At 34.8% G+C, this 23,846-nt stretch overlaps 3 protein-coding genes and 2 pseudogenes across 4 annotated transcripts; 2 read left to right on the forward strand and 3 right to left on the reverse strand.

Moving 5' to 3' along the window:
- Positions 1-1,853: 1,853 nt before the first annotated feature.
- Positions 1,854-7,567, reverse strand: LOC100799926 (dihydrolipoyllysine-residue acetyltransferase component 5 of pyruvate dehydrogenase complex, chloroplastic). The gene is made up of 7 exons (XM_003556156.5): positions 6,686-7,567; positions 6,041-6,313; positions 5,354-5,545; positions 5,160-5,247; positions 2,574-2,644; positions 2,382-2,465; positions 1,854-2,269 (listed from the first exon to the last, which is right to left on the reverse strand). The coding sequence occupies exons 1-7, from the start codon at positions 7,268-7,270 to the stop codon at positions 2,165-2,167; spliced, it is 1,398 nt and encodes a 465-aa protein (XP_003556204.1). The 5' UTR covers positions 7,271-7,567; the 3' UTR covers positions 1,854-2,164.
- Positions 7,568-9,021: 1,454 nt separating this feature from the next.
- On the forward strand, positions 9,022-13,116 carry LOC100800455 (tetratricopeptide repeat protein Pyg7-like protein). 2 transcript variants are annotated; one of them, XM_014773004.3, is made up of 6 exons: positions 9,022-9,321; positions 9,813-9,900; positions 10,012-10,072; positions 11,552-11,835; positions 12,071-12,217; positions 12,560-13,116. In XM_014773004.3, exons 1-6 carry the CDS (start codon positions 9,116-9,118, stop codon positions 12,845-12,847), a joined length of 1,074 nt encoding a protein of 357 aa, XP_014628490.1. In that variant the 5' UTR covers positions 9,022-9,115; the 3' UTR covers positions 12,848-13,116. The 2 variants fall into 2 exon arrangements, with proteins under 2 accessions (XP_014628490.1, XP_006606223.1); XM_006606160.4 differs by having other exon boundaries at positions 9,285-9,321; positions 10,008-10,072.
- A 1,763-nt stretch (positions 13,117-14,879) lies between these two features.
- Positions 14,880-17,654, forward strand: LOC100801536 (protein SENSITIVE TO PROTON RHIZOTOXICITY 1). Its single transcript, XM_003556158.5, has 2 exons — positions 14,880-15,171; positions 16,052-17,654. Exon 2 carries the CDS (start codon positions 16,077-16,079, stop codon positions 17,604-17,606), a length of 1,530 nt encoding a protein of 509 aa, XP_003556206.1. The 5' UTR covers positions 14,880-15,171; positions 16,052-16,076; the 3' UTR covers positions 17,607-17,654.
- Positions 17,655-19,135: 1,481 nt separating this feature from the next.
- On the reverse strand, positions 19,136-23,499 carry LOC121172602 (uncharacterized; annotated as a pseudogene).
- On the reverse strand, positions 20,603-22,670 carry LOC112997658 (uncharacterized; annotated as a pseudogene).
- Positions 23,500-23,846: the final 347 nt, after the last annotated feature.

Raw genomic sequence — 23,846 nt, forward strand, 5'->3', positions numbered from 1 at the left:
TAGGTGGTCTAATCTTGTTGTTGAAAAAGTGTGTAAATCTCTACATTCCACAATTCATATATGCTTTCTTGGAGGAGTACCAATGTTGATCAACCTTTAAATGATAAGATCATTGATGATGTTCTTTTGCAACTCTATGGCCAAGGGATGAAGCATTTATGCATAAGTGGATTTTATAGTTTTACACAAAACATTTTAAAGAGTCGAGGATTTTGGGTGTTGATGGTCAGCTACTACAACACTCTCACAAATCACACTTTTATCGTAGGAAAAGTTGTATTTATCATGGGAAGATATCTAGCCATGAAATTAAAGTTTGTCCATAGTGCTAAAATTTAAGGGGGCATTTCAAGTTATGTAATTTTATCCCCGAGAATAACATTCCTGAGTGTTTTAAAAAGTTGTGTTTGGTTAGTAATTAAGATTACTAGTAATCTTTCTTTATATTCTTGAGAATAACTAAAAGACTAATATATGATTGTCAAACATAGAGTTGTCAAGGGGTGAGGCACACCATTGTAGTTAGTGGGGTCACTGCATCGATCACAGTTTGTTAGGAGACATTCTTCGACACACACCCTTTTTGAACACTTCCTTTCTATCAGTTGAAATTTATCACAAGATACAAAATTTTCCAAGCCTCACCTCCTAATTAATAAATCATTTCATGATTTTGTAGTCGTAAATAAATTTTAAAAGGAGTGCGTTAATAAACCAATAAATTAGCACTCATCGAGGAGGAAACAGTATTCTACCCTTCTTGTTCTAAGAATCTAGTCTAATGTTCAGAAATGAAAGATGGACACATTGGGGCATATAAGTTGGTTGTTTTTCATGAACAAAGTTAGGGCGTGTGTCAAAAGTATCCTGTGGAAGTCTTTGTAGAAAATAGTATATTTTGAAGTTGTATGAAATGTTGGATGTTGTTGAATTTGTGTGACATTCTTGGTATTTGATCTCGAAAGTGGGATGCATTTAATGGAGATTTTCTGATTGTAGAGAAAGTGGAAAATGGCTTCATTTGTGTTTCAGAAGCTACTACAATATCCTACAAAAACCAAGTTGATTATCATGGTTATCAATTGCCTACTGCAAAATATGAATTCTCAATTGCACAATACACTATGATTATGAGGAACTACATATAGAGCTGTGAGGGTTGTGTTTTATAATGTCACATTATGTTATAGCTGTAATGCATAATTAGTTTGAAAGTTTGGTGCTTAGACTTAAAGCCAAAATCCAACTTTTAAGATATCTAAATAATAAACAAATTAATTAAATCAACCACTTGCTAATAATTCCTGTAAGACGATTTTAAATGTCCATCTTTATTACTTATCCTGCATTGTTCAATTGCAACACAAATTACTTGTCACTTGAGCCGATAAATACTACTATAGTACATTGGATAATGTTTTCTATCCATGCAAATCAGTCCAGGAAAAAAAACGAACTTGTGAACGAGATAAATACTCCCATGGGATAAACTTGTTAGCTAATTAAAAAACATAAAAATAGTTTATTTATTATATAGACAAAAACTTTCTAAAACCAAAATAATAACACAAATAGCTTGTTTTAAGTAACCAAATTGACTGCGTATTTACTCTTTCACATTTTTTTATTAACCTTCGAAATTTCTGGACAGAGGTTTTTCCATTGAAAAATATTCAGTAATGAAACAATACCAAGTTTCCCTCAATTAAGTGCAATCAGATCTTTTTTTAGTCTTTGCCATCGAATCAAAATGTTATGACAATCATATTGGATCAGCAATTTTCTTCATCACTAACCTTTCCTGGTTCCATAACATAATCAACGTTCAATCCTTATAGTTTCACTTTTCAAGATTTAGAATCCAAAAATAAGCTTTAAGCTTACATAAATAATTAACATTATTAGACAGTAATGAACATCCCAAAAAACAAAAAAAAATAAAATCAGGCAGCATTAAAGAAAAATGTAAATGGCATATTCGATATCATTTTAAGAAACTATAGCTCAGCTTTTCCTATTTAAAACTCTTCTGTTCTTTGCAAAATCCCGAGTGAATAGCAATTGACTCCTCGATTTCTCCTTGTCAACAATTAATAATCCCACAACCATGATGAGAGGAATCATGCCAGAAAAGAAACGCTTTTTCACTGTTAGGAAAATGAGACTAGAAAGTAAGATCTTTGGGGTCCTCAATAATCTGGGACAGGGTTTGCAAGAATGAAGCCAAATCAGCACCATAGATTACTCGATGATCAGCGGTAACATTAACCTGCAAATTTGCATTTCTTCAACTATAATAAACAGAAGTCTGGAACTGGATTTACATTTTTCTAACAATAAATAAGTCATACTCCTAGATACACAAATGTTTGGACTCTCACCTGCATTTGGTTCTTCATGCCAATGCGACCATCCTTTGTAGCCACAACAGTGGGCTCGGATGCTCCAACAGCCATTATTGCTCCCTACACAAATAAATCCATAGAATGATCATTTTCGTGTGACCCATCACTGTTCTAATTGGAACAACTAGTCAATCTCTTGCCATATTTGAACACAAGTAAAACACTCACAGTTCCAGGTGGCAGAATAGCATCAAAGCGATCAACGCCAAACATTCCCAGATTGGACAGAGTGAAAGTACCTATAAAAAAATAAAAGCAATCAGTGGGGGCTGGAAAATATCAGAATCAGAGTCCCTAATTTGGCCCAATTGGATTCAACCATAAGATGGACTAAGGCAACAACAGCACCATGAGTTCCAGTGGTTCCATCAAATTGCAAACAATATCCAGAATAATAAGAGAAAGTAAGGTCAATAATTCTATGTAGTGGCAAAAGGAGCAGTTAGAAATCCAATATTAATTAAACTGAATTTGAAATTCAAATGGCAAGAGAACTGATAGAATGTAGAACATTCAATTACAGCAGTATAATGTCTGATTAATGGGTGGGTGGGGGGAGGGGGGGACTCCCAAAGTTTATAAATATGTTTCTTGTACTCAAGTAAAGTCAAACCTGAGATTTTAAGATGGTTTAACTACTCTCCGGGTCCCTGGACCTTTACCAAATTTTTAATTGGGTCCCTGAACTTTATTTGGAATTAAAAAACAAATAAAAGTTCAGAGATTCCAATTGAACAAAAAAATAGTCCAGGGATCTATTTATAAATGAAAAATAATTCAGGATATAATTAAAAAAAATACATAGGCCAGTATTCTCACCTTTGCAAGCCAGTAATCTCACTTCTAAAGGTTCTAAACTTGGTATTCTTAGGTTCTTCAACTAGTTTAGAACCTGCAGGGGTGAGCATACTGGCCTGCAGAGCTTTGTATTTTTTAATAAGGTCCCAGAACTATATTTCATTACCTTTAAAAAAAGGAACTATTTGTCTCTTTTAAATAGGTCCCTGAACGTTTTTTTTGTTTCAATTGGGTCCTTGAACTTGTATTTGTTTTTTATTTAGGTTCCTATCGAACCTAATTAAAAAATAAATACAAGTTTGGGGATCCAATTAAAACAAAAGAAAGTTAAAGGACCTAATTAAAAATTTGATAAAAGTTCAAGAATCCACAAAGTAATTAAACCTTTTAAGATTGGTGAGAAAGAGGGAGTTTAATATTCTAGACATTATACCAAAGTTGTGCAGTTTAGGTATCTTGGATCCATCTTGGTAATTATTAGAGCAAAAAATGAGTGAAGTGAAGAAAATAGGGCTGTGGTGGATGAGGTAGACATATGAGAAAAGAAAACTCAGACTTGGACTCGTAAGATCTATTGAGGAGATTGCCAAAAGCCCAAAACTCTCCTAAGTGATTAGGTTATGTAAGAAGATCAATGGAAACTCTCGTGAGTAGTATATTAGAGTGGATCAAATGAAAGAGAGTACAATTAAAATTGGTAAAAGAACTAAGAAAACAAGGAAATACTGTTTAAAAGACCTTGTGCTAAATTATTTTACCAAAACTTTGGTCATTGAAAGAGTCTGATGGCCTCAATTAATATATCATCCACATGGTCGACCTAGCTTAGTAGGATAAGGCTTTGGTTGTTGTTATTGTTTTTAAATTGTAAGTTCTTTTTTATTCTCTCCAACTTGTTACTGATCGCACATTGCTGTTGAATAATGATGGCCACAGTATCACTCAATTTCAGGTTCTCTCTTCATTGAACTTTTCACATCTTGATTCTGATTATAATCAATTATAAGTTTGCAACAAAAATCGATTATAGATTATTGAAATAATCTAATTTTCATAGTTGTCCCAAATAGTAAAGCCCCCATCACGGCCAGATAATAGAACAGAAATCCTCCACTCACAAAATTAACAACTCTAGGTCATATTTCTAGCCACATCAACCCTCCTGCTCAGTCTTTCAACCCAATTTATTCTTCCGACCTTAAAGCACTCATTACAATTGTAAACCTTAAAAAATGCTACAATGGAACATTAGAACCCTCCAGAAAACTGATCTGCACAGATTTTCTGGCATCATACTGAACTTTGCCTCACACTCAGAAAGAATTTTGAAAAGCACTCAGATCCAATCCTCAGCTTTGCCAGTAAAGTACCCATTATAGTTATAAGTTATAACCTTATTCTTCAATGATATGTTGATTATCAAAGCTTGACTTTAATTATTTATAATTGGATTTATGAAAAACCTGTAAACATTAACATTAGTCCAGAAGTTCCACAAATTACATTTAATGCCTATCTTATCACATTCCATGCCTAAAACTAACCGTTCAAATATAAAGCACATGACAGATGTATAAAGTTGGTGTTGCATATTCATTAATTTCACAGTTGCTGGTGAATCCATCCAAAGAACAAAACTAAGTAGGTTGTAATCCATCAAAGCATCCCAATCCAATTTTCAAATTGGAATTAACTTTAGACACATCAGGCCACAACAATCATGAACTTGAACTCCACTATTTCCATTCATTTTTAAAACCACTGGGCTATTTTTTTCTTTTGGACAAAGATATCTCATGCATGTAGTGATAGACTTCTAATGAAATTAATGTTAAGTCAACTATCAATATCCCTAGTGCCTGCCAACAATTTTTAAGGATTCAATTTTAAATTGGAAAATCCATTCATTAATATACAAAAGAAACCCAATAAAATACAAGTATGTAATTGCTGTACCAGTGTTGTATTCATGAGGTTGAAGCTGCTTCGCTCTGGCCTTATCAACCAACTCCTTCCACTTTCTTGACAATGAATAGACATCAATCTACAATATACATCAAATATACCATTTTACAATAAAGAACCATCTTATATTAGAAAAGTGGGAGATGGGGGGACTAGAAGCTGCTTAAACTAGAGTATTGGAAAACCTTATCAGCACCCTGAAGCACTGGTGTAATCAGTCCACCATCTATAGCCACAGCAACTGCAATATTGATGCTGCTATTATATGTAAAGCTATTACCATCTCTACAACTAGAGTTCATAACAGGGTGTTTAACAAGTGCAAGTGCAGTAGCCTTAGCAAGCAACGCTGTCATTGTGACTCCCTTTGACTTAATCTGAAATTTTATAAAATAGATTCAATCAATAGACAGATATTAACAGTTTGGGTATGAATCCGGAAGTTCAAGGTACTCATAGAAATCATTTGAAAAACTGAAGATATCAGATTATCATAAACTGTCAGCAGCATGTTCAAATAACATGTGATATTAGACACAGTTTGCTGAAATCTCAAAAGAACCAATGTGATATTCATCTAATAACCATCACAATCATATGATATGCTATTGTCTTTGTGATAGAATATTCACATTTAGTACTACATACAAACTACAAAGTTTGTGAATTCCCGTTTTTCTTCACCATTATTTTGAGCTCAATGCTAATCTCTAAAGGCAGCAATGTGATTGCAACATCAAACAACAACACAGGAAAACCAAAAACAAGCATTGAAAAGAAAACCAACATTATCCATGTGATTTAGTCAACTAGTACGGCAACTAAAACAACCACCCTCAATGGAGTCAATGCATTGCACATTCAAAGCTCACCTTCTTGTACAAGGCATCGAGTGCATCCGTGGTGATGGTGTAACCAACTCTGAAAGTGGGAACCGCCAAACTCTCCGCCATGTTCCTACTCACAGCACTCTGCATTGTGGTGAAAGGCACCACGGATCCCAACTCTACCCCGGCAGGTGCTGCACTCTTCCCCAGTGCTGGTGCTACCGCTGCTGCAACATTCCCTGCAGCTGCAAATGCCTCAACATCTTTAGCCACAATCCTTCCCATCGGTCCAGTCCCCACAATCCTCCCCAACTCCACCTGTTGGAAAACATGTCAAGAGCCCAAAAAAGCAGAGAGAGTTGAAAGAATCAGTATGTGTAGAAAATGTGAGTGTGATACAATGAGAAAAGCTGTTACAATTAGGCTACATATATCAAACAAAATGTTATCTTGTTTGGATTATTTTCTTCGCAAACACTTATAGGATAAGAAAATAAGAAGGCAAAACAAATTAAACTTGTCATGCAAGTTGAAATGAACTTTTTCTCTCCAACTTTTATAAAAGTTCTCCAATTTAACTTCTCTAAATGCTGAAGTGTATAAGTTAATTTTAACTTACGAAAAAAGTTTGATTCATTTAACTTTATAAAATGATCATGGAGAGGCCTAAATATCTAACTATAAAAGCACCTTCAACTCCTTGGCGAGCTTCTTCGCATAAGGTGAAGCAACAATCCTCTTCCCTCCCTCCGAAGCAGGATGACTGGACGCTACGACCGGAGCTGCAACCGCCGCCGCGACGGGCGCCGCAACCTTTTCCGGTTGAGATTCCACCGGCGGTGCTGGTGCAGGTGCAGTTGCAGGTGCGGGTGCGGAAGAGGAAGAGGAGGAGGAAGAAGCTTTGGACTTGGCTTGAGGAATCTCGTCCTCGGTCTCGGCGAGGAATGCGATGGGAGATCCGACGGCGGCGACGCCGCCTTCCTCGACGACGATTGCGGCGAGGTAGCCGTCGTAGAAGGTCTCGACGTCCATGTCGGCCTTGTCGGACTCGACGACGACCACGCTGTCGCCCTTGGAGAGCTTGTCGCCTTCGGATTTGGTCCACGAGACGATTTTGCCCTCCGTCATGGTGGAGCTCAGTGCCGGCATGAAAATCTCCCGGATCTTGGCCCGAACGACGAGTGGAGTGGTCGTTTTGCGGTGGGGAATGGGGGCGGCGCGGCGGAGCGCGGAGGAGGAAGGGATAAAGGGAGTGTGGAGAAGGTGAGCCATCATTGGATTGAATGAGAATGGAATGAAGAGAAGAAACGAAATGATATGTGTGTTTATGAAGTGTTAATTAAGTCCTCGAATTCATCGAAAGAAGACGGAGGTTCCAACTCTAACCAAAACCAACCACCATAGCCCCCAATGTTAGTAACGTTGCATTCTAGTGCTAGTGTTATTCACTGCTCCGACCACATCACCGCATGTAACCTCTTAACCTAACATTTTTATTTTCTACGTTGGATTGTGGATGATCCTGTTATGCTCTCGCCAATATTCTTCTTAAATTCTTATGCAGATAAATGTTTCATACTTGAACTCAGAAATTACGGTATGTATAATTGTTAAAACGCTTAATTATATTTTTTAATTTTTAACGAATTATACTTCCATCAATTTAATTTAACATATTTTATATTAACTTTTAAAAACTTGCAGATTTTATCTCTCAATCATTTTATATACCATAAGTATTTTTTTATTGGAAACATTCATGGTCGGATATTGATAATTAAGTAAATTTAAATATTTATTATTATATACTTCAATTAATTTTAATCTTTTTATTTAACAAAATTGCCAAGTAAAACAATTTGACCTTAATTAAGTATTTAAAATTAAAAAAAAAACTACTCCTCTAGAGTTAATTATATGCAACAAAAAATAAGTTTAATAGACTCAAATATAAATAAAATTTAAATTTTAACTAAAATTATCATATTTGATGATATTATCCTAAAATATAATTGACATTATATTTTTAATAACTTTTTTTATTCTTATATCATTTTAAATGAAAAATATTTTAGAAAAAAGTGTTTTTTAATGTAATTAATAAAATTTAATGATATCAATCAACTTTTTCAATTAGCGCAAAAGTTAATTAATATTATTTATATCAGAGTTCAAAAGGAGTATCTTATTACAAATACATATTATACATTTGTTTAATTTGCAAAATTATGCTACTAGATAAACACATACGGATCCAAAAGTGTGTCAAAAGAGGGGTTCAAATTTTTTTTACATAATTATTTAAATATTTAACTTCAAATAAATAGCAATTTTAACAAAAATATTTATTATTAATTTTATATATAAAACTAGAAATATGATCTGCTACCAAAAAAAATGAAATATCGACTCAAAAATTATTTTTTATATTTTTAAATTTATTTTTGTTCACACATATATACAAAGGATCCTAAGGGAAGGAAGGTTAAGGGTCCTTCTCCTCCCTTCCACTTAAAAAAAAGATTGTGGAACAACACACATTAAATAAATAAGGACAAGATAAAAATTCAATTTTTTTGTTACTCAAAAAATTATTAAATTAATTTTTGTTTCATGTACTGAGTATTCAAAGACAATATTTTTTATGATAATAGCCTAATTTTCTTAATTAAACTTCAACCACTTAAATAACCTAATCATAACTTAACCATGCTCGCATTAAGAAGTTTAGAAGTCAAAAGATGAATAATAAACCAAGTTTTATTATTAGATATAAGATATATTAGGTGTTTTACTTTAGTTCACGGTTTGAAAAAGTATTTTTCCATCCCAAATCAAACCAAATATCAAAGTTATAGAAGATCAAATCAACTTTAATTACATATATGATTGATTAAATATCAAAGTTATAGAAGATCAAATATCAAAGTATATTTCTTCTAATATCAAATTGATTAAATACATTTTTTATATTTAAATTTAATCAAGAGGACTTTCAAGATAACTATAATAACCAAGAAGGATAAATCAAGAGGGTAATGTAACAACGATGTTCCCGTCCGAGGTGGCATTACTTGCTGGAGCAGGATAACCCAAACCGGAACAGAAGCAGAAGCGAAGATGGGTGGTTCCGTTTTCACTCACTTCCTCGTTCTCCCTTCCTCTTCTTCTCTCTCTTTTCCCACTCTCTTCCCATCCAAATTCCCCACCAAACCCATCAATGAATCCGTTCCCTTCACGCTTATCTGCAACCAATTCCCTTTCAAACTCACTACTTCGCGGCCTTCCCAATTCTCAGCTCCTCCTCGTTACTCATGCTCTGTAAAGTAATCCCATTTCCTATCTCTCTTTAATTTTCCGCCATTTTTGTCTCTTGGTTGAAAAAGGTTAGAGCTTGAGCATCATGGGTTAATGGGGTGCTTCATTTAAAACTGTCAGTGTTAGTGGCTAATGTTATTTAAGGGAGTACTGAATTGCGTAACTGTGGAATTGGCGACTACTGAGTTTCTTTTTTCCAAGTTCCATTTTGGCTAATACTAGTATACTACTAAGGAGTGAGACTTATATAATTTTGTGATTTCTTAGAAATTTCAGTGGATTGTAGAATGTTAGAGAGAGTGTTACTAGCATTTCTATTATTTTAATTGAGTGGTTTATGTAGGAGTGTGGGGAAATAAATTCCTAGACTTGTAGTGTGATAATCCATATTTGTATTCAAGACATTCAGTTTGTTTACCCTCTTAGAGTCTCTTATTTCTTTAGTGGTTCAGTATGGTATTATGCATGGGTGACTGTTAACTTGGAGAACTATTTGCAGAAAGATAAAAGCTTCCGGAAGTCAGCAAACAGGATCCATACGACATGGAGACAACCTTGATGCAACGAAGAGCAGGAGTTTGCTGGAGGTTGTTCAGCTTTCACGTGTTTTACTGCAAAATTAAGCATATTATTATCACTAATTTTTCACACCTTAAGTTCTGGATACTAACTTTTCCTTCCATCGTGGACGAAGACAGAAGTTTCAGAGGAAAATGCCAATGGAATTCCTTAGCACCCTTTTCAACAAACAATCTATGTGTAATTCCCTATTCTCTGTTATGAACTTTCTAATTCTTAACATGTTCTTCCGTAACATGAGTGAGTTGGTGTCATGTATTTTATAGAAAAATGGCAAGTTTTGTAATGGTACAAAGTATATAGTTTTGCTGATATCAAGTTTTCCTGCATGCTGTTGTTTCTGTAGAAATTGGCCATCTGATGATTCTGATGTTATCATGCTCAAATTTTGATTAATCTCTGAAGCATTGTATCTATATAATGATAAAAAAATACTCCTATTATGCCAAAATCAAAAACACATAATGGAAATGATCATGAAGTTTGTTGGGACTTGGGATGAACCACATGATAAATTGTATCATGTCAGCTAAGCATTTAGATTGACAGAAGTTCATAGGTTGATTACATAACTCTATACAACGTAGTGATATGGACGTACCTGTTTGCTAGTTGAGAAGATCCCCATCTGTGTCTGACCATGTTCTACTAATGGACTTGGTTTAATCTATGCTATTTAACCTATTTGAAGTTTTACTGACCTTTTCATTTCTTAATTTATTTTTTGATAATGGATGTTTGAATTCTTTTTTCATTTAGCTGAAATCCAAGCTGCTCTATGTGTCAACTATCCATGATACATCATGGGTTTGGGGATGGGTGACCCTCTTAATTTGCAGGGAACCAAATCACCAGTCCCCATTTCTTGTTCTCTTTCTCCAATTTAAAAAATAACTCTTCTCTAAAAATAAAAAAATTAACAGCTTGGAAGTAAAATATTATTTTTAATTGCATGTCATTTTTTATTTGGATTTTGGATAGACAGAAAAGAGGACAAGTAATTTCAATTAATTTGCAGTTCAACAAACTGTCTAACCCAACCCATTAAATAGATCAACATAGATAAATAATAAAAACAATCTGTAATTATTAAAACACCATAAAAGTATAATTCTTCTCCACTGGGGTATAAAGTATAAACAAGAATTAGGATTTCAATTAAGAACAATACTTGAATAATCTATAAAAGTAAATCTAAATCTAGACTGCTTGGTTGAACAGGCTATGAAGTTCACCTGCATAATTGGCCTAGTTTAGCCATCATAAAAATTATTTTAACATTCTTTTGTTGCATAAGAGAGCCAACCGACCTGTGGGTTAAGGGAAGTGGGTAATAATTTATGGATTGAACCTGTCTTTAAGAAAGGTACAAACTACAATGGGCCAAACAATTGAAATGGATTCAACTCAATTTGACAGCTCTAGGTGGCAATAAGAATTATGATATTTCCAATTCCATTAAAATTAATTATATTGATTAATGTTAATATTCAAATGGCTGATAGAGTAAAATCAATACAAAATTTGTGTACTTTTTAATTCTAAGCATTGTGTTAAACTTGGTTCTAACATTTGGGCAATTATCTTCAATTTTGTTTTAAAATTGCAATAGTCAATTTAGACATTGCCCATTTTAATTTTGTCTTGCTGGATTTTCAGTGAGTGACTTTACAACCAAAGATATTGTAGATGGGGAAAGATCATCCAAATGGGTTTCAGCATTCCTCTTTGGACAAACTATATCAGTGATTTCTCCTGATGTTTCATATGCAAGCAGCTCAGCAAGAATAAATGAGATATATGAGGTTGGAGAGTTGTTTGATTTAAGCATCCAACTAATATACTTGGTATTGCTATTAGGTTTGCTAGGGACTGGAACTTTCTTTGTGATTCGTCAAGTTCTTGTCCGCAGAGAACTTGACCTATCTGCCAAAGAGTTGCAGGTAAGAGCCTATGCATCTTCCTTTTGGTCCTTTAGATCTTGAGCAAGATATATATGGTACTAGCCTCAAAATATATTAGACCCTGAATTTTATGTTAGATGTATGAGATTTTTTCTCTGGTTTTGGTACCTTAATAAAGCTTATACACAAGCACAACTGCACAAGCCAGTTGGAACTTGGAACTAGTTGTTTTTTATCCTTTGTCATCCTTACTCATTTTCTGCCATTATCTCAGGAGCAAGTAAGAAGTGGTGATGCTGGTGCAACTGAGCTTTTTGAACTTGGTGCAGTGATGCTGCGCAGGAAATTTTACCCTGCTGCTACCAAGTTCTTGCTTCAAGCAATTGAGAAATGGGATGGGGATAATCCGGATCTTGCCCAGGTTAGATGACTTGTTTGATTGCTAACAAAGTAAATTAAATTTGAATTTTCTTTAAAAATAGGAGAATAATAGCATCTTTCTGCTGTTGAGTTCTAGTCAATAGTATTCTACCACTATTGACATATTCTAATAAAGAAATACTTGTAACACATTCTTTAGTATACTCTTTAAAACACACTATTATTAACCGGAATCACAAAATTATGTAGGTTTCACTATTTATCAACAATGAAGATTGTGTTAAATAAAGATTGTGTTAGTTAGTATGTTGTTAGTGCTCTTGATTCTGATAAGACTTTTTAACAACTTTGGTAATGATCAAATCATCCAACACATCAATAGGTTTACAACGCTCTTGGTGTGAGCTATGTCCGCGATGGGAAAGTTGACAAAGGAATTGCTCAGTTTGAGACAGCTGTCAAGCTTCAACCAGGCTATGTCACAGCTTGGAACAATCTCGGTGATGCCTTTGAGAGTAAAAAGGACTACAAGTCTGCTCTAAAGGCATTTGAAGAAGTCCTACTATTTGATCCTAACAACAAGGTTGCCCGGCCTAGGAGAGATTCTTTGAAGGGACTTGTTGATGCAACCAAAGGAGTTACTGTCATCAAGTCAACAGAGAAGAAGTGAGTGTCATTGTATCAACTCACTATGAATATGGCATTGTTAAATACATAGTTTTCAATAACTTGGTTGTGTTGGAAGGAATTTTGGCTCTATTGGTGTAGTTACTGCTTACTAGCTGAGGCATACTAGTGCTGCGAAATGTAGTTGAAATTGAAACTTGAAAGTGCTCGATTCTCCAATGGGTTACCAAAGCTTTGCTCTGGTGCTGATGGTGTATTCACTTGTGAAAATTCCTTTATTTTTTTAAATGGTCATTTTCGTGCCTTGTTAAAGTGATTCCTTTCATCATTTTGTCATTTCATCGTTACTTATATCATATTTTTGAGACATTGATGGCCGTGCTCTGGATCTGGACCTTCACTTTGTCCTTCAACCACTAAAAGTCTAGAATATGGTTATACTAGCAAAACAAAAAGTTCCATTTCTAGGGAATTTTTTACACTGCTAACCAATCAGAAATTATGATGAATTTTTACAACTAGTAAATTCATAAAATTATTGTATAATTTATGATGAACTTTTTTTTTAAATAAAAAAAATTCTCTTTGACAGATGTTTGATGATAGTGGAACTTTATCCACAAAAATAGACTAATAGTAAAACTTAAATAATTAAAAAAAAAACAATAAATTCACTTTTGGGTTATCATCCTTCCTACTGCCACAAAATAAATAAAATAAAGATACAATTATATTTCCTTCAGGTTTTTGGGAATTTTTAATTACATTAAGGTCTTGTAAAAAATGTATTTATTTTTCTATTGATAGATATTTAAAATGAGGTTTCATTACAAATTATAAAAACTTGTTAAAAAAAAAACTATTTTCATATGATAAGGTTAAAATTCAATAGAAGAGGATTTATTCTCACTTCTCGCCTCATCTCAATAGTTCCAGCACTTAGCCTCAATCTTCGATTCCTATCTCTATCTTCCCTCATTCAGATAAAATGATTGGACATTGGCTTATTTTGAATCAAGACACGCGTATGCCTCAGTTTATCATTGTTTACATAATAATGGAGATGAACAGACTCTAACATGCTTGAAGATGACAAAAATATATCTTTCACAAAGTGGAAACTTCCCATTGGGCGAGACAACAGATTCAATGAATAATGTCCAAATATTAGTGGTAGCATTTTTTTTCTTTTCAATGGACTAGTTTAAGGAACACTCGTTTTTAGTCATTAATAATGTCTCAATATATTTTTAAGGGGAATATTACTAAGGAAATATTGATCTCACACCATCAACTAGTTTAATTTAGTAGCGATGCCTCAATTAATAACTAAGAACTTTCAACTTATTTAGTTTTTCTTAATCATATTAAGCAATATGAAATATATATATATATATATCGACTTTTGCTTAGGACTAATATTGCATAATTCTATCTAGCCATAGCCAGATTCAATGGTATTTTCTTTCTCGATTACCTTTTATCTATCCACATAAGTCATAAACTTAACCTCAAGATATTATTTCTACTTACAGCGTCTAATTTGGAGCGTTGGACGCACGAGGTGGTATCGTAGATATGAGCTTTAAAATGAAAAGGTTTGTTACATGAAAAGGAGAAACAAAGCCACATTTGTAGGGAGCTACGTACCTTCCTGGGAAGCTCACCGCTTTCAGTTGCCTCTACAGGAACCTGCCTCCACCAGCTACCTCAACCATTATTACGATTTACAACACACGCTTTCATTTTTTTAAGTCAAAAGTCAAACTATTCATTCATATGCGTGGTGGGACCATGGACCTCACTTTGAGGGTGGATAAATAAATTCACATATATTTTCTTTAAAATTTATATTTTGTTCTCTTAATTTTCTCTGTGTTTGAATCTCCTAACTTATTCTTTTCACCTGAGAGTAAACAAAATACATCCTCTTATAAAATCATGAGTTTTTATGTTAAAGTTTTATATTTTATATCTTTTGAAATAATTTGTCTCTACTGAGAGGTCGAGTCTTAAATTGGCGACTCTCATCTCAAACTTCTCATCATCCATCAAAGCCCACCCAACCAACGGCTCTGATTGACGGATGCAGAAACGAGGCGATAAGAAGTGGCCCCACCCGCCTCCACTGTGGGCCCCACATTAACCCTCCAAATGGACGGTAGTAACAGTGGGGTTGACCAAATATGCTTCTGCTGTGTTTCAACAGCTAGCAACAGAGTTCAGCTTCTTCGTATAAGCATTCACTTACCTTCCCATCCCATGTTCTCTTTCTCATCGCAATTTTTTTTCTTTTTTCTTTTAATTTTCCTCTCAAGTGGAGCATTCAGGTTGTTAGAGCGTCCATTGAGCTTTCAATCTGTGGCTGTAAGTTCTTTATTCTTTGGATTTCTGCTGCTACTTTTATGTCTAGGGTTTGGTCAGAAAGCATGCATCTTTTCTCTGCACCTTGTTTTTCTTTTTTTGGGGGGGGGGGGGGGGGGGGGGGGGGGTTTTTTACGTTGGTAACTCGAATCTTTTGATGGGTTTTTCTGAATTGACTCTCTTTTGTGGGGTCAAAATCTGAATTGGTTTTCGTTGCAACCGATTTTGGTATTTTGGAAATTTGGGGTAGTTAATGATAGGAAGAAAAAGAGGTGAGAATGAGTGGGTGGAGAGATTTTTGAGTATGTAACTATCAAGTGCTTCTTTAAGAGATTTGGCGATTTATTATCTACAAATGGGGTTTGGAATATGCAGCTTCATATAGAAAAACTGAAGGGTGATTGGTGGGGACTTTTTTTCTTTTTCCTGATTGTACGATGACTTAAATATATTTATTGAAAGGGGGAAATTTAAAATTTAGCTTGATCTTGAGAGTTGAGACAACTGTGTAGCTAATTGTATTTACTAAATTGAAGGCTTAGCTTTTACAATTGGCCATGCTACCATAAAAAGTTGATTGATTTGCTAGAGTGGTTTTGATTTCGTGAATCTGATACCAATTGTCAATCTTATGGTATGTGATACTTGTATACTTGCATGGAAACGTATGTTGAATGGTATATTTCTTCTAATGGGGATCATATATATATTTTCTCACTTCATCTTATTAGGACAGACTTCCGATCCTTTTAGTGATCGCATCTAGGCTAGTTGGATCTTTATGTAAACATCTAATACCATATGGCTTTATTTTTCTGTTAATTGTATATAAAATATTTTATGTAAATCAGCTGTTCTTTACACCGATATCTTTGATTGACAGGGATTTTGATCTCTCTGAGTTTAAAATGGATCCAAAAGGAAGCTTATGTGCTACAAGGTCCTCTTCCTTAACCTCTCCTGGGAATGGACTACAAACAAATTTGTCGTCAGATCCTCCCTCTTTCTATGGGGTCAGGATTGAATCACCTTTCGAAGAATTCATCCAACCCTCTCCTCCAACCCAATCTGTACTTCCAGGTGAATCTAACACAGATATTGATATCCCTGACCAGGAAAATTGTCCACTGAGTGACTCCTCACATACCAGTAAACTCCAAGATTGGAATCCAAGTGCGATGTTGAATAACCTTTCCTTCCTTGAAGTAAAGATTCATCAGCTTCGGGATCTAGTGCATGTAATTGTTAGTAAAAAGTGCCAACCTTTTGGACAACCTCATGAACTAGTGACTCAGGAACAACAGCTCATCACAGCCGATCTTACATCAATTATTGTTCAATTGATCTCTACTGCTGGTAGTCTTCTCCCCTCTGTTAGGCACACCCTCACAAACGCAAATCCCTTGGTTGGCCAGCTTGACCAGCTTCATGGGATTAACCTCCCTTTTGAATCAGAACCAAGTAGTGGTATTAGGCCACAAAATAACAGTGGAAATAAACTGTTTGATCAGTCCATTCAGAATGATCTACCAAATAAATTGGAAATGGAGCAAAACTACAATATGGAAGAGCATGAGCCAAAAGATGAAGAAGATGTGGATGAGGGAGAGAATCTTCCACCCGGTTCCTACGAGATTTTGCAATTAGAAAAAGAAGAAATCCTCGCCCCTCACACACATTTCTGTACAATATGTGGGAAAGGATTCAAGAGGGATGCAAATCTCCGAATGCACATGCGCGGCCATGGTGACAAGTACAAAACTCCTGCAGCTCTTGCAAAACCACACAAAGAATCCGGGTCTGAACCAAAGCTCATCAAGAGGTATTCCTGCCCCTATAACGGCTGCAAGCGTAACAAGGATCACAAGAAATTCCAACCACTAAAGACCATTTTGTGTGTCAAAAACCACTACAAGAGAACACACTGTGACAAGAGCTACACTTGCAGCAGATGCAACACCAAGAAGTTTTCAGTCATGGCAGACCTTAAAACTCATGAAAAACACTGCGGTAAGGATAAATGGCTTTGTTCATGTGGCACAACATTTTCAAGGAAAGACAAGCTTTTTGGACACATTGCTCTATTCCAAGGCCATACACCAGCTATTCCTTTGGATGAAACCAAAGGAATGGCTGAGCCACCTGATATCCAGAACAGAGAAAGCAACAATAAGGTAGAAAGTATTAACTTCTGTTTTGGATCAAATTCTTCAAGTGAAAATGTAGTTCAAAACATGATGGATATGAAAGGTAATAATGATGATCCCATGAATTATTTCTCATCATTGAACTTCGAAGGCTGTAACTTTGGGGCGTTTAATGAATTCTCCCAACCTCCATTTGAAGATTCAGATGGTTGTTTCTCTTTTCCCATGTCAGGATCCTTTAATTATGCTCCCAAATTTGGTGGCGGTGAATCAAGTTCTGACAATCTGTAGTGACAATTTATAATAATGTTACTCTACATCATGTCTATGTTTTCTTTATTCCCCTGTTAACGAATAATCCTTTTGTTTTGTCAAATTTGTAAATCCAGGTAATATCATGTACTCCCACCATCTCTTTATATTGAAAAAAACAACTTTTATGTTTATATTTTTTAAAATTTTATTTGTATTTATAAAAATAACATTTTTTAATTGTACATGAAATGTTTGTTTTCCCATATAAATCTTCAAAAATAAAGTAAAAAACGAAGTGACATTTGTAATCATCAGTGCAGCTAAAAAAACAAATTAAAAAAACATTTTCTTAAATCAAAGAGACCGTGCTTGTTCTTTAGAGAAGTATTTGCTATGCATTTTTTACACACTTTGTCAATTATACTTTTATTATTAAGTAAATTAATGAGTTTGTATGGAATATTTACAAATTATTTAGTAAAATTACCTAAAATTTATTCAACACAAAAGAGTTTATCAAACAAAACATGTAAGTACTCAATTTTATTTTATTTTTAATTGGAAAACGGTGGCTCTGCTCAGCTATAGTTAAAGACTATACAAAGATTATGAACATTATAACATTGACCAATAGTCTGTAGCGAAAGTTTTGTAATCTCACGACACTATTAATCACTTATGAGACAAAATAATCATATTTATGTATGTAGTTAAGCGCTCATATCAGTAAATAATATCATAACACATTAATCACTGTAAAAACAAAGTTAACCACTAATTCACTGTTGGCTATTTCAATAACATAATATAGTTGGTGTAAAACTTCATATTTAGGTGATTAATACTATCAACACCAATAATTATATACTATTATATTTATTTTTAACTACTTATAAAATAAAAATTAATCATATTTACACTTATAATACATATGTAGAGGTGGACATTACTACATTATTTTATCACTTTTTTTTCCTTTTTATTTCTCTCTTTTTTCCCACCATTTACATAAAAAAAAAAACGTACATTTATCATTTTTCTTGCTGATGTGGATGGAATATGCCATAAAGGTGCCTTCTAATTTCTGAACCATTTCGGTACCGTGTTCCAAGCTCAGTCATTCAGTCTTGTACAGAACAACGCCTTTTTCAGTGGCTTACAATTGTGGGCGAACTTTTTTTTATTCAACATGCGTGGGGTCAGTTGCTTAAAAATCATGTTACAAGAAAAGTAATCGTATATTCGTATTTATACAGGATAAAAACTTAAAAAGAAAACATTATTAAAAAGAAAAAGTGAATGTGAAGACATTATTATAAAAAGTTACTGTATGAATAACATTCTTTTTATAAAAGAAATTGAATATCAATTAAAACAAAACTTTATTAGCTAAATTAGAGTCCCCACGTCTGTCTCCGTTTAGTTTGATGGATATGCAATGTGGCTGGCATGTTAAATCCAATTTATCAAAACTGAGTCTTAAGGGTAAGTTTGAAAACTGAAAATGAGACTATTATTATAGTTAAGAAACTAATCATGGAAAGAACAAAATGTTCTCAGTAATGAGCTTCAAACCAGCATCCTTTGATGGTAATCCACAATATGTCTCCTTTAAAACTAAATCATCTTGGCAAGACCAAGTCAGTCCTCGAGGAGAGCTCTTTGGCCACATGAACCTCTCAGAGAAGGGGTTCACTAAACTCTGCCGAAATTGTTGCAGTGTCTCACTAAAATCAAGGAGTTAGGAAAATGAGATATGACATGATATATAGTGTATATGAATAGTTACCGGAATCAATTCAATTCCGGCTGCCAAAATCATGGTGAAAAAGTGGAAGGGCACAGTCAAGGATGTGATCTTCAACTTTAGGTGAAGCACATTTCTTCGAGGTATTGAAACCAGGCAAAGCCCAACTCTCTTCAATAAATCGAGTCTGAGGAGAAGCAGGAGGGGTTAGAGCTGTCAGCCTGAACTCCTCCATTGAGCTTTGGATATGAATCCACCACCTTGTTTTCTCCAAGCATTCTTCAATCCACTCTAATGCCAAAGAAGCCTCTGAAGTTGTTCTCAAAATTCTAAATTGTTGCTTCATACTGCCTAGTTCCCTTATGACTGACATTAAAGAATGTTAGTGTGAGAGCCAGTTTTTGACTTTTGTGAAAAACAACAGCACTTCCAATCCAAACAAAGATTATACAAGGCATATAATGATCTAAAACTCGTTACCTAAACTTGGAATGGTTAAACGGGTCCCCTTGAGACCTTGTAGAAGCTGCAAAGCTTTCCTTGACTCCTTGTTCAGAAGAGAAGCAGTGTCTACAACCATGTCCCAGCTCCTCTTTTGTTCTCTACTAGTATACTGCTGAAAACAAAACAAATGTAAGCATATATGCTAAAATGAACTCTTGAGCCATCTACAATAAGAATGATATGTATGATTATATGTTGACTTACAGAAGGTTTAGTGCACTTGTTTGAAATCTGTCCACAAATATGGGCATCATCAATGCTTTTTGCAGCAGAAACAGTCACAGATTTATGATTGCCTCTAGAGTTCATTAGTGATTGGAAGGGTGGTACCCTTTCCACTCTGTTCTTTTTTAACTGCATCAAATCTTGCTCATGGACCAAGTTGATACGACATTGGAGAGGCTTTCTTTGTGACTTCCATTCTTGAGCTACTTTTGGAGTTTGGTTCACTTTGTTAGAAACACTGCTTATGTTTTTGGCTGAATAGATGCTGGGTCTAAAATAGCTCAAATTGGGTGACCTTTGTGACATGGAATGCATAATTTCTTCTAGCTTACCTTTCTTTTTCATAAACTGCAAGTGATAGGTATTTTGGGCACAAGTTTTCGTTATTTGGAGTGAATGCTTCTTTCTCATCAAAAACAGAGGAAAGATCCTTTGGCATTGATTTATTTATGACAACATTCTTTACATTACTCCTTTTAACTTCAGTGCCAACCTTAGCTGTGCTCACAAATCTACTCTTTCTGGCTCGAACTTGGGGCGCACTAGCAGGCTTACACCTTGACCAAATACTGCCAAAGGCTTAGCTTTTCACTGTTGGTTCTACATGGTTTTCAAGGAACTTCCCTCCAGAGCATCCTGTCACAGCAGTGAGAGATTGAGGGGTCTGTTCCCAAGGCATTGAAGAATTTGGTGATTCTACTTGAAATGATGAGGCAAGGAGATGCTGCTTGCACACTTTTTTCCAGTATCTCCAGCTATTTCAGTCACTGAGTTACCTTGTTCGTGACAGGATTTCTCATTCAGGGAAGCCGGCAACTTTGACTCCAACTCCATCCCACATTTATCTTCTTTTTCTCCATCAGATATTGAATCCATAGCAACTTCTTCAATAATATTGATTAGTTGAAATTTGTCAACAGGAATCGCTTCTTCATCTAGCAAGGATGTGTTCTCAGAATTGATAGTTCTTGACTCCATTTCTAAAATATCTTCAATCCTTTCATTATCTCCGAGTGTCCATCCAAATTCAGATTCTGTGGGTATTACAGTCACTGTAGCCAAGCCCTTTCCATCAAAAGATGCAGGATCTATGGTTTTAATGCATTTGTTTCCATTATCTTCAACTACTTCATCCAGTGAGTACCCTTCTTCACGGCAAGATTTAGCATTCAGGTCCTCTTCCTTGCATTCATCTTGTTTTTCTCCATCAGGTACTGAATCCACTGAAATTTCTTCAACTTCCATTTGATGAAATTCAGAATCAGGAATATCTTTGTCAACTATCAAACATGTGTTCTCAGAATTGAATATTCTTGATCCAGTAGTTAAAATATCTTCAACCTTATCATTAGCTCCATGTGTGCATCCAAATTCAGATTCTGTGGGTATTATAGCCACTGCAGCAACAAATTTTTCATCTAAAGACGCATGATCAAGATTTGTAGGTGAGCTGGACCAATGCAATTCATCTTGTTTTTCTCCACCAGGTACTGAATCCACAGAAACTTCTTCAACGACTTCCATTTGATGAAATTCAGAATCAGGAATATCTTCGTCAACTATCAAACGCGTGTTCTCAGAATTGAATGTTCTTGATCCAGTATTTAAAATACCTTCAATATTGTCATTATCTTCGTGTGTGCATCCAAATTCAGATTCTGTAGGTACTACAGCCACTGCAGCAACATCTTTTCCATGGAAAGACGTGGGATCAATATTCATTGGGAAGCTGGACCAATGCATTTCCAAGGAAGGTGGTTGTCCAGTAAAAGTATCATGTGGGGCTTGAAATTGCTGTATCTTGGTCCCCTGGACTGCTTCCACAACTGGCAGACATATATGTTGTGTTTCAAATATTCCCTCAATGTGCATAGCAAATTAGTTTCTCTAGGTATCTCCACTTCAACACAAGCTTCAATTTTCTTGGTGTTATGAAGTTCATCAACCGGTTGTGCATAAGGGGGTGATTGTATGTATGGGGGTGATAATTGACAGTCACAAATTATGTTTTCACCACCAGAGTTTGTTGGAGCACATGATGTTTCAGTTCCATTGAGAACTCCCAATGCCTCATCTTCAGCATGGCTCTTCCTTTCTTCATCACAACAAAGAGAAACAATGTCTTCAGGCATCGGAATCTCTTCCTCTGCTCTAAGTTCCAGATTCTCATCCTGCACGCCCAAATGGAAAGAGAGAAAAATCAAAGATAACTTCAAACATTATTTAACAAATAACAAACAAATGCCCTGAATAAATAAACCAAACTACTCCTCAAGCTTGTAGACATCAATTAACCACACATCTACATCCCTTTAAATGTCTCAATTCTAAAAAATTAACCATCCTAAAAAAATCCCAAAATTCCAAACGAACAAAAAAGAAAAAAATAACTTCATCAACACCTGATGTGCATTCTATAAACATTTTAGTCTCTACTAGAAAATTGTATTTGCAAAAGTTAAGTTTTGGTTTTCTAGCAGTTTTATACTGCCAAAAAGTTTTCACTAATAATATTAGCACAAGGACCAAAAGTAAACTTTTATACATGTTTAGGGACAAATCACAGCTTTCTTGTACAAGATTTAAAACTTATAACGAAGACAATTATTATACATACAAGTGAATATTTTAGTTTTAACCCAAAAAAAAGAAGAAGAAAGGTATCTTGATTATGTTTTCTTGTTGATCATATTTTTTATGTTGTTGGGGCACAAAAACATCCAATTGGGTAAGAGGAGCCCAGCTGAGACGATAAATCCTAGTGGATATCCCAACAGTGAAAGTGTCACCTTCCTTCAATTCAGCACTCACACCGGGTTCGAGCTTCCTCCCACGCACCCACGTACCATGCACTGCCCCACACAGAATAAAAAACCAACATCAAGATTCGAAGCAGGAACATAAAAGTAAAATCAACAAGAAACGATTCGTTTAATTAACGACTAACACAGGAGATATAAGGTTGGTTGAGTGGTTAAAAAAGAAAGAAAGCAGGAAAAGGTCGTGAGATTCGATTCCTCCTGCTAACAAACTAACCATTAACATTTGTTGATAAAAAAAAATAATAATAACGAGTAACTTACCAGAAGCCAAATCAAAGAGGGAAAGAGTGCGGGAAGAATGGTTGGAGCGAATCCTGAGGTGGAAGCGGCTCACGCTAGGGTGCGTGAGGACGATGTTGCAGTTAGGGTGTCGGCCAATCAAGACCATCTGATCCTCGTTGTGGTCATCGAGTACGATGAAGATGCTCTTGACAATTGCGTTGTTCTTGAGCACCGTCAGAATTGGGAATCTGGCTTGGTCTTCTTGTTCTGGGTTCTTGTTTTCTGCCATGGCGGCAATGGAAGCCATTGAAGAACAAGCAGAATATTATCCTTTGGTTGAAACTTGAAAGTGAGTGAGAGTGTGAGAGGATTTGTAATTTTTGAATATTTGGAGCTATGTTGTGTTGTGTCCAACGGCTATGTTTTTTCCAAGCGTTGAGAAGAAATTTATATATTTGATCCATTTGTTAAAGGAAACAATATAATGAAATCGTGGGTTTTTAAATTAGTTGTTCGTTCAAAAAAAAAAAATTGTTAAGCGATTCTTTTTTTTAATAGTTTTTTATCTGTAAATGTTAATCTATTATATATATAATGTATCTATATATAAAAGAAGATTTATTCTATAGTGTGACAATCTTATATTTATTTTCTTAAAAAATATTACATGAGATTATTTTATTTATAATTAACAATGTAATTCATTAACATTAATAATATAACATGTGCATGTTAATATATTAATTGATGAATAGA

This window comes from Glycine max, chromosome 20 (assembly GCF_000004515.6).
Source record: "Glycine max cultivar Williams 82 chromosome 20, Glycine_max_v4.0, whole genome shotgun sequence".
Lineage (NCBI taxonomy): Eukaryota > Viridiplantae > Streptophyta > Magnoliopsida > Fabales > Fabaceae > Glycine > Glycine max.

What these genes read in the sequence shown, in the direction of transcription:
- LOC100801536 (XM_003556158.5), top strand. Translation starts at nt 16,077, where the DNA reads ATGGATCCAAAAGGAAGCTTATGTGCTACAAGGTCCTCTTCCTTAACC.
- LOC100799926 (XM_003556156.5), bottom strand. Translation starts at nt 7,270, where the DNA reads ATGATGGCTCACCTTCTCCACACTCCCTTTATCCCTTCCTCCTCCGCG. An exon ending in TCGATGCCTTGTACAAGAAG is followed by an intron (nt 5,546 to 6,040) that starts GTGAGCTTTGAA and finishes ATAAAATTTCAG; the next exon opens with ATTAAGTCAAAGGGAGTCAC. An exon ending in GCATGAAGAACCAAATGCAG is followed by an intron (nt 2,270 to 2,381) that starts GTGAGAGTCCAA and finishes GCAAATTTGCAG; the next exon opens with GTTAATGTTACCGCTGATCA.
- LOC100800455 (XM_014773004.3), top strand. Translation starts at nt 9,116, where the DNA reads ATGGGTGGTTCCGTTTTCACTCACTTCCTCGTTCTCCCTTCCTCTTCT. An exon ending in TTTCAACAAACAATCTATGT is followed by an intron (nt 10,073 to 11,551) that starts GTAATTCCCTAT and finishes CTGGATTTTCAG; the next exon opens with TGAGTGACTTTACAACCAAA. An exon ending in TATCTGCCAAAGAGTTGCAG is followed by an intron (nt 11,836 to 12,070) that starts GTAAGAGCCTAT and finishes CCATTATCTCAG; the next exon opens with GAGCAAGTAAGAAGTGGTGA.